The 7,678-nt window shown below is 35.0% G+C and overlaps 1 protein-coding gene across 1 annotated transcript; it reads right to left on the bottom strand.

Moving 5' to 3' along the window:
• Positions 1-633: 633 nt before the first annotated feature.
• LOC104587512 (chloroplast envelope quinone oxidoreductase homolog) lies at positions 634-4,960 on the bottom strand. The gene is made up of 4 exons (XM_010245147.3): positions 4,694-4,960; positions 3,535-3,676; positions 2,077-2,168; positions 634-1,451 (listed from the first exon to the last, which is right to left on the bottom strand). Exons 1-4 carry the CDS (start codon positions 4,757-4,759, stop codon positions 756-758), a joined length of 996 nt encoding a protein of 331 aa, XP_010243449.1. The 5' UTR covers positions 4,760-4,960; the 3' UTR covers positions 634-755.
• Positions 4,961-7,678: the final 2,718 nt, after the last annotated feature.

Raw genomic sequence — 7,678 nt, 5'->3', positions numbered from 1 at the left:
TAGTTAGTCATTGATCTTTATCTTTTAATGATCTTCAATGAGACGTAGTTTTCATTTGTTTTTGTGATATTTGGGGACGTGCTACCCCTGGTCTTGTTGTAACCCCTTTCATTTTATCAAAAAAAAAAAAAAGGGAGGTCTTGTCTTTGATGTACTTATTCCTTTTACATTTGTCTTCAATAAAAAAAATGATGAAAATGCAATCGAGGGCATTAAGCATTAAAGCGTACGTGAAATAGAAAACGCACTCCAAGCGATATTGTGAGTGTTTGGAATCGATGCCATTTTCTGAAAAAGTGTGGTATGAAGCAATGCAAAATTCAATGTTTTCTTAGAAAAAAGCTCGTTGCTGCCAGTGGTGCAATGATGTGGCATCACCTTGGATGTTGGATAATATGACCAATGCTGAAAACGGTTCTACAACACTGGTACCAAACAAAATCAGTGCTATTTTCCTAGAAAACAACCTATGTGGCAGCACCGTTTCCAAGCAAAAAATAAGCACTTACAACTCACACATGCCCAATATCGCTTTTATGAGAAAACGGTGTGGTGTTCCCAACACCAATGCCAAACACCTACATTAGTTATCTATTGCAGCATTTACAAATGAACCCCATTAAGCTCCACTAGTGAGTATTTTAATTCTTACTGGATAATTAACTTATTTGAAACACTGAACATTTTCCATTTAGGCCCCAGGATAATCTAGAAAGAAAATAATTGCCAAAGAAGCGTGAACACAAGGGTCCAACTTATGGCTCCAAGATGATCTTTCCAGTAGCATGGCCATCAATACACTTAGCCAAAGCATCTTCAGCATTACTCAGTGGATATTTGGAGTCCACCAGTGTCTTAAGCTTCCCTTCCTTCATCAGACCAACCAAAAACTCCAAGTTTTCTTTCTTGGCACATACAAACATTGGGATAAGCTGCTTCTTGGAGAAGGTCAGCCTCTTGAACACAAAGGTCAGCAGAGCACTAGGGCCAGGAGTGAGATCTATAACCTTCCCATTGTCGCTCAAATTCGGCTCAAAGGTAGACCAAGGAATACCTGTTGCACAGTGGATTACTGCTTCATATTTCCTACCAGAAGGGCTCCTCAATGCTGCCCCATCTGCGGTTTTATAGTCGAGAACTTCATCTGCTCCTAAGCTTTTGATCAGCTCAATGTTTCGAGCCCCACAAGTTGCTGTGACATGTGCATTCCCAAGCTTTGCCAGCTGAACAGCATAGTGGCCTACACCACCTGAGGCAGCAGTGACTAGAATGTTTGCTGGTTTGCCACTGCTGTTGCCATCAAGCTTGATCCCGGCACAGATGGTGAGGGCCTGGTGTGCGGTAAGGGCAGCCATGGGTAGGCCTGCAGCTTCAGCTGCTGTCACTTCCGGAGCCCTCTTTGCTGTCAAGGTCTTGTGAGCCACAACAAAATCAGCTAGACCACCTCCAACCTGCAATTCAACAATAAATGTACCACATTAAGAATGCTAATGCTTTCTCTCACACATAAGAGACCTATATGTAATTAAGCATGCAGTCCCATAAGAATCAATGAAATTCCATTAAGTTTAGACAATCCCCAGATGTGTGAGAGATCATTTTCCCAAGATAAGGAAGCCCGTTCCCTTGAGCCCCAAAAGTCATTTTAAATGTCAAATATGGAACTTAAGTTATTTTCTCGAGGTGCAAAACCAGCAGTTTATGATGGAATTTACTAGTCTGAGATTTGTGTAAATTATGCAATTTACCTTCCTTTTATTTTCAGAAAAAATGAAGAATGGTAGAAATTGAAGTTTTCACCATTGAAGTGGTAAAAAAGTAGATGAAATATTTTTTTCACCACTTTTAATTTACGTTGAACTATAAATATAATTTAGCCCTAGGAGGATAATTAATTAAGTTCGATGTTGGGATTCATTTAACTGGAAACTCTATGGGATTCCAAACTAGGTGTGATGTGAACTATGTAGCTAGTAGCAGTGGCTCCTGACCGACCCAAATTCATGCCCTCCCCAACAGGCCAACACACACAGAGTTACAGGTACAAATAGAGAAAAGAAGTGTTGAGGAGCTCACAGAAAAGCCAAGCATGGCTACAACTTTGTCACCAGCTTTGAGATCCTTGACTCCAGACCCAACATCTACCACTTCTCCCGCTACATCTGTAGCTGTTGCATTAAAGATACATGTAAGCGAAGTCTCAAAATGCCTCTCATTCTAGAATTTGGAATGTAAAGAACTAAAAAACCGAGTCTGAAAGCAAGCAACTCCTGAAATTTTGAATCAAGTCAAGATGACACTACTTCACTCTAACAAAGTAACAAATTAGTTCAAAATGTTGTCTTGTTTGTCCAAGAAAATAAGGATATATGTAGGAAATGATTTAAGTACTCGTAATTTAACAATGAAAATGGCAATAGAACTGAATATATACCGAAACAGAATTCATGTAGCCAACCCCGTAATTGGGATAATCATCTTAGGTGATATGGATTGAAGAATGGAATTTGACATTTATGTTTCAAAACAAATCTTACAATAACATTAAATAAAGTTTAGAAAGGCATTATGGAAAATTCTGGGCAATACCATGAATAAGATATATATATATATATATATATATATATATATTTATATATATATTTCACAACTTTATTAAGGAGATCAAGGTAAAGAACCTTGAATTAAATACCAGGCTCCCCCAAGTTTCCAGTTTTTTTAAGTGCTTATACTATAAGCACTTATTCAATTTTTTTTCTTCCAAAATTATCCCTAGTTGAATTTTAAAATACCACTTATAAAATTATCCCTGGTTGAATTTTATGAAAGAACTTTTACGAAAACACTTTTATAAAAGTATTTTTATGAAAGCACTTTTACAAAAGTATTTTTATGAAAGCACTTTTATAAAAGTATTTTTATGAAAGCACTTTTACAAAAATACTTTTAAAACACTTTTATGAAAGCACTTTTACGAAAGCACTTCTATGAAAGTACTTTTATGAAAGTACTTTTATGAAGGCACTTTTATAAAAGCACTTTTACGAAAGTACTTTTATGAAAGCATTTCTACGAAAGCACTTTTATGAAAGTACTTTTATAAAAGTGTTTTTTGTAAAAATGCTTTCATAAAAATACTTTCTTAAAAGTGCTTTCATTAAAGTACTTTTGTAAAAGTGCTTTCATAAATTCAGAGAGTATTTTGAAAATTTGAAAAAAAATGAAGGACAAAATAGTTTTAAATGCTTATTAGAGAAAAAGACTATCAAACGCACAATATAAAATAAGTGCTTATTTTAAAAAATACACTTGAAAAAGTTGGGTGCCAAAGGCAAATAAGTGCTTATTTGAACAAGCACTTATTCAATAGGCATTTATTTCTAACTTAAACACTCCTAAACATGGCCTTAGCATATCAGAGTACTAGAGATTCAACAATTTGAAATAGGATGCATGGAATACAAAGATATATAACACCATGCCAAGATGAATAATTCAATGACAGTATACAAACATAAAATCTTCTAGACATACCAGGTACGAATGGGAACTTGCATGGCAAAAATGGTCGCGCCATGCCTTTCTTAATTTTGTAATCAGCAGGATTTAGACTTGCTGCTTCCATCCTTAACAAAACTTCATCTTTCTTTGGAGAAGGAACTGGAACTTCCGCGTACTACAACAAAAGCAGGATGTAATGGATTAACATCAGTTAAAAGACCACCAAATCTCATTCACAGGGTCAGTCTTTTTGTACTATCTTATGAAGTATCCAAAATAGTGCTATTAATGTGAAAAATAACTTCTAATATAAGAAACCGGATTCAGTCAGTGCAAGGCCTGTTCGAGCTGTCTTTATAGCCTTGCATTAGGAATATCTCCCCATTAAATAAAGCACATAACTTACAGAGATATTCCAATATAAGACTAGCTGTTCGAACGGGTCTTGCACTGAGGGAAGTTGATCTTCTAATATAACAACCTAATAAAAGAATTCATTCCAATATGCTCTTCTTTTCTCAAATCACTTCAAATATAAATGTTCAAGTAATGAGCTAAAAGGATGCAGTTAATTCAAAACATGCATTAGAAATCATCCCAATCAGCTGCCATATATCAAGCAATCTTTTTATATCAATAAAAATAAATGGCCATGGGGCTTAAAAGTGTTTGGCTTGAGATAATAATGTTTTCAAAAGCGAGTACTCCTACCCCTACCAAATGCTCAAAAAAACCAGTTTAGCAAAACGCTGTTTTCCACTGCCAAAAGCTCAAAAGCAAAAGTTTATCCAAACATTATATTCTTTGTCTTGTTCATGATAAGCTCCTCCTATACACACCATAAAACTCTTAAATGCTAAATATCAAATCGATCTTTAGCTTTTAACGGTGTATCTGTAATTTCGATTCAACTTTGTAATTTAAAAATTTTCTTTTCAAACGTTCCTCTACATCATCATTCTCTCTCTCTCTCTCTCTCTTTGTTTTTATTAAATATGTATGTTTCTTCATTCAACCTATTCTCATTATCAGCCATTAGAGTTTATCTAGCTTATGCAATAAACATAAATGCTCAATCCAAATTAATAGACATTAACATGCACACTTAAAAAACCAAAGCAACAGAAACAAAACCCAATAAAACTTAAACATGAAAAAGGCCAAAAGAGAAAGGAATTTAATATATATTCACCCGTAAACCAGTGGCTCCATCACAATAGCCTTCGTATCGAACAGCATGCATAACCTTCTTGGCCATATCCAGAGAAAGGAATAATACCAGCTTTCCAGAGAGCAGGGATGGAAATTTGAGCCCAGTAGCAGGTTCCTCAAACACAGAGAGAACTGGTATCTTGTTCCTCGCTATATATCAAGGTTGTACTATCGATTCAATTAATGAGAACATGGTTGGTCAAACGTTCATAGCTCTAGGTTATTTCTTCTGTCTGCATCAGCCCAAGTCAGAACTTTTTTTTTTTTCAAATGCCATCTTCTCGCGTTCAAACTGTAACTAATTAATAAAAGAAATGGCATGGGAAATGCAACTTAGGCACTGTTTGGTTTGATAGAAAATAGAACGTGGAGGGTAAGTTCTTAAGAGTGGCGTGCAATGCAAGCATTCAATAATTTCATTTTAAAATGAAATGTTTATACAAGATTATAGTTTATGCCGACGCGTGTTGATTTCAATGGTGGTGATGGTGGAAAGGAAATATAGTTTTTTCTATTCAGGTCAATTACCTGAATCCACCCTGTACGATGTAACGTTTCTTATTATTTGTTAATTTTCTTTTTGTAATGGAAGTTAGAAACAAATTCAGCTTGATCTGATCTATAGATTATTTAAAGGCTTAGGGCCGCTTGTTATTAAAATGAAAATAAGTATACCTTTGTGATTTTTTTTTTATTTCTTCATTTTCTTTTAAATTTTTAAAAAGAACCAAATAAATGATGATAGGACAAATATTATCTGTACCAATTTGCATCCCACACATGGCCACCTAGGAGGCCAGTCTCTCGTCTTTTCAAGGCCTCCAAGGGTATTCCCAAGATTTCTCCCCGGCCTTGATGATGAGGCCGGTGCTGAGGAGCCTTGTTCCGCCACGTGGTCTCCGACTTACATGAAGAATCATTATAGAATGCCCATAATACCATCATTGATGGAGCTTTGTCTATAATTTGAGATGAATGTAAAACGTATCAGTGTAAAAGTACATTGATCATGTTTTATACCTAATCATAAAAAAATGATTGTTAATTTTGAAAATCATGAATTTAGAAGTGTGTAGTTTTACATCAATTTTATTGATGTAATATCTATATCCATAATCAATGTAAAATTTTAAATTTGATGAGGTTTTAATTGATTTATGATGTAAAATTCCACTCCATCCAAACACTAATAAATCTAAACTATGTTGCTATTTTTCCTCCACGGACACCTTTCCCCCTTTTTTGGATTGCAGAGATTTTATGGGTGCTTATTACTTATTTGGTTTGAATATTTTTAGGGTGCTCATCCTTGGAGTAAAGAAAGGTATGTTCAGGGTTCTCTTAAGGCACTGCTCTTCTTGGTTATGCTAGCTTGTTTGGTTCTTACCTTCAATTTGAAGCCTTTTCTAAGATGGATTGTTGAGATCCATGAAAGAATCGTAGTTGCTATTAACCAATTGAGTGTCTAATGCTTTGAAGACAACTTCTGAAACTCCATGGAAGAATCAAAGCATCCAACAATGATCATAATCGATGGGGGCAAAATGATCAAAGCTCTCATTTTTTTTTATTTGTTAAAGGACATAAAAGGGCAAAATAATACTTAAAAAAATTTTAAATTAGTTCACAAGATATATTTAAGTCTAGTGGAGTCACTCCTCAAGGTACATTTACATCTATTTTAAACTTCAATTTTGAAATCAATTTCAGAAACTTTAGGGCATATTTAAGTCTATTTTAAACTTCAATGTTGAAATCAATTTCTGGATTAATTACATAAACATACCCTGTGGTTTCACAATACTACTAAAATATGAGGTCAGATTTGCTGACCACAAAACATCGTTGGCCATATTCATCCAACTGCACATTGAGAATATTGGTGATATAAAGTACAAAATATCATGTTTGCAATGTGTGGTTGGGTGAATGTGGCCAAACTAGATTCCAACTATTCAAATATACCATATGGTTTTCAAAATTTCTTTAATTATATCCTATGGGATGGTCTCACTTGACATAAGTAGGTTTTCCATTAGTGAAACATATTTGGTCATCATGCGCAAATGACCAAATATCACATCCATTAGTGAAACATATTCTATTACCTCACTTTTTTTCATTATGCTTTCAGGCAAAATTTCATTAAGACTATTCCATGGAAATATCAGAGCATAAGGCCTCTAAGGAAAGAAGGAAGGACCGACCACTAAATGGTCGTCTTAGAGTTAAAAGCATACTTGGCCAGCTTATGAACCACCTTGTCAAAAGACCTTTGCACAAAAACCACTAATAAGTTGGGAGACGAGATAACATCTCTTTGCAGTCAACAAGAGTAGTGCTAATCTACTAGGATGGTGAATGAGAATCCTCCAACCAAGTTTTTAGTGTATCCCTTGATCACAATGAAATCTAACTTCATTTACAATACCAACAAAAGAGTTTCTTGAAGAGCATAAGCTTCACACACATCAAGAGAGCATAACGATAGATTTACAGATTTGGCAGATGCCCCTTATGATCCTTTATACTTACCCCAACTTCAGCTTGAGAAGAGGAAACAACCCTATCAAAGTTTATTTTCAACCAATTTAGAGGAGGGTATACCCAAACATTAGGATTAGGCTATGACACTGATTGTGGTATTGATAAAAGAAATTTGATCAAAGTGAGTATTCTTCATTACCAATTTGCAATGTGATTTCCATATATATAGTCCACAAAACTATTGCACTACATGCTACCAATGAGATGGATTAATCCTTAGCTAAAGGATTATCCCTCTTTGCCCAATAGGATAACCAATCTTGTAAGCTCCAATCTAAGTGAATATCCTTTCTCAAGTTTAGAGGTGAAGCAAATGAACTGTGGTAGAGAATGGATTCTAATCTTAGGTGCTCTTCTCCAATGGTGATCTCCATGAGTGATTACCCTCCATCCAAACCATCATTTGCCTCTATTATCT

Source organism: Nelumbo nucifera, chromosome 1 (genome assembly GCF_055504915.1).
Source record: "Nelumbo nucifera cultivar China Antique chromosome 1, China Antique-T2T, whole genome shotgun sequence".
Classification (NCBI taxonomy): Eukaryota; Viridiplantae; Streptophyta; class Magnoliopsida; order Proteales; family Nelumbonaceae; genus Nelumbo; species Nelumbo nucifera.
The sequence above is the reverse complement of the archived record's forward strand: the minus strand, read 5'-3'. Positions and strand labels throughout refer to the sequence as shown.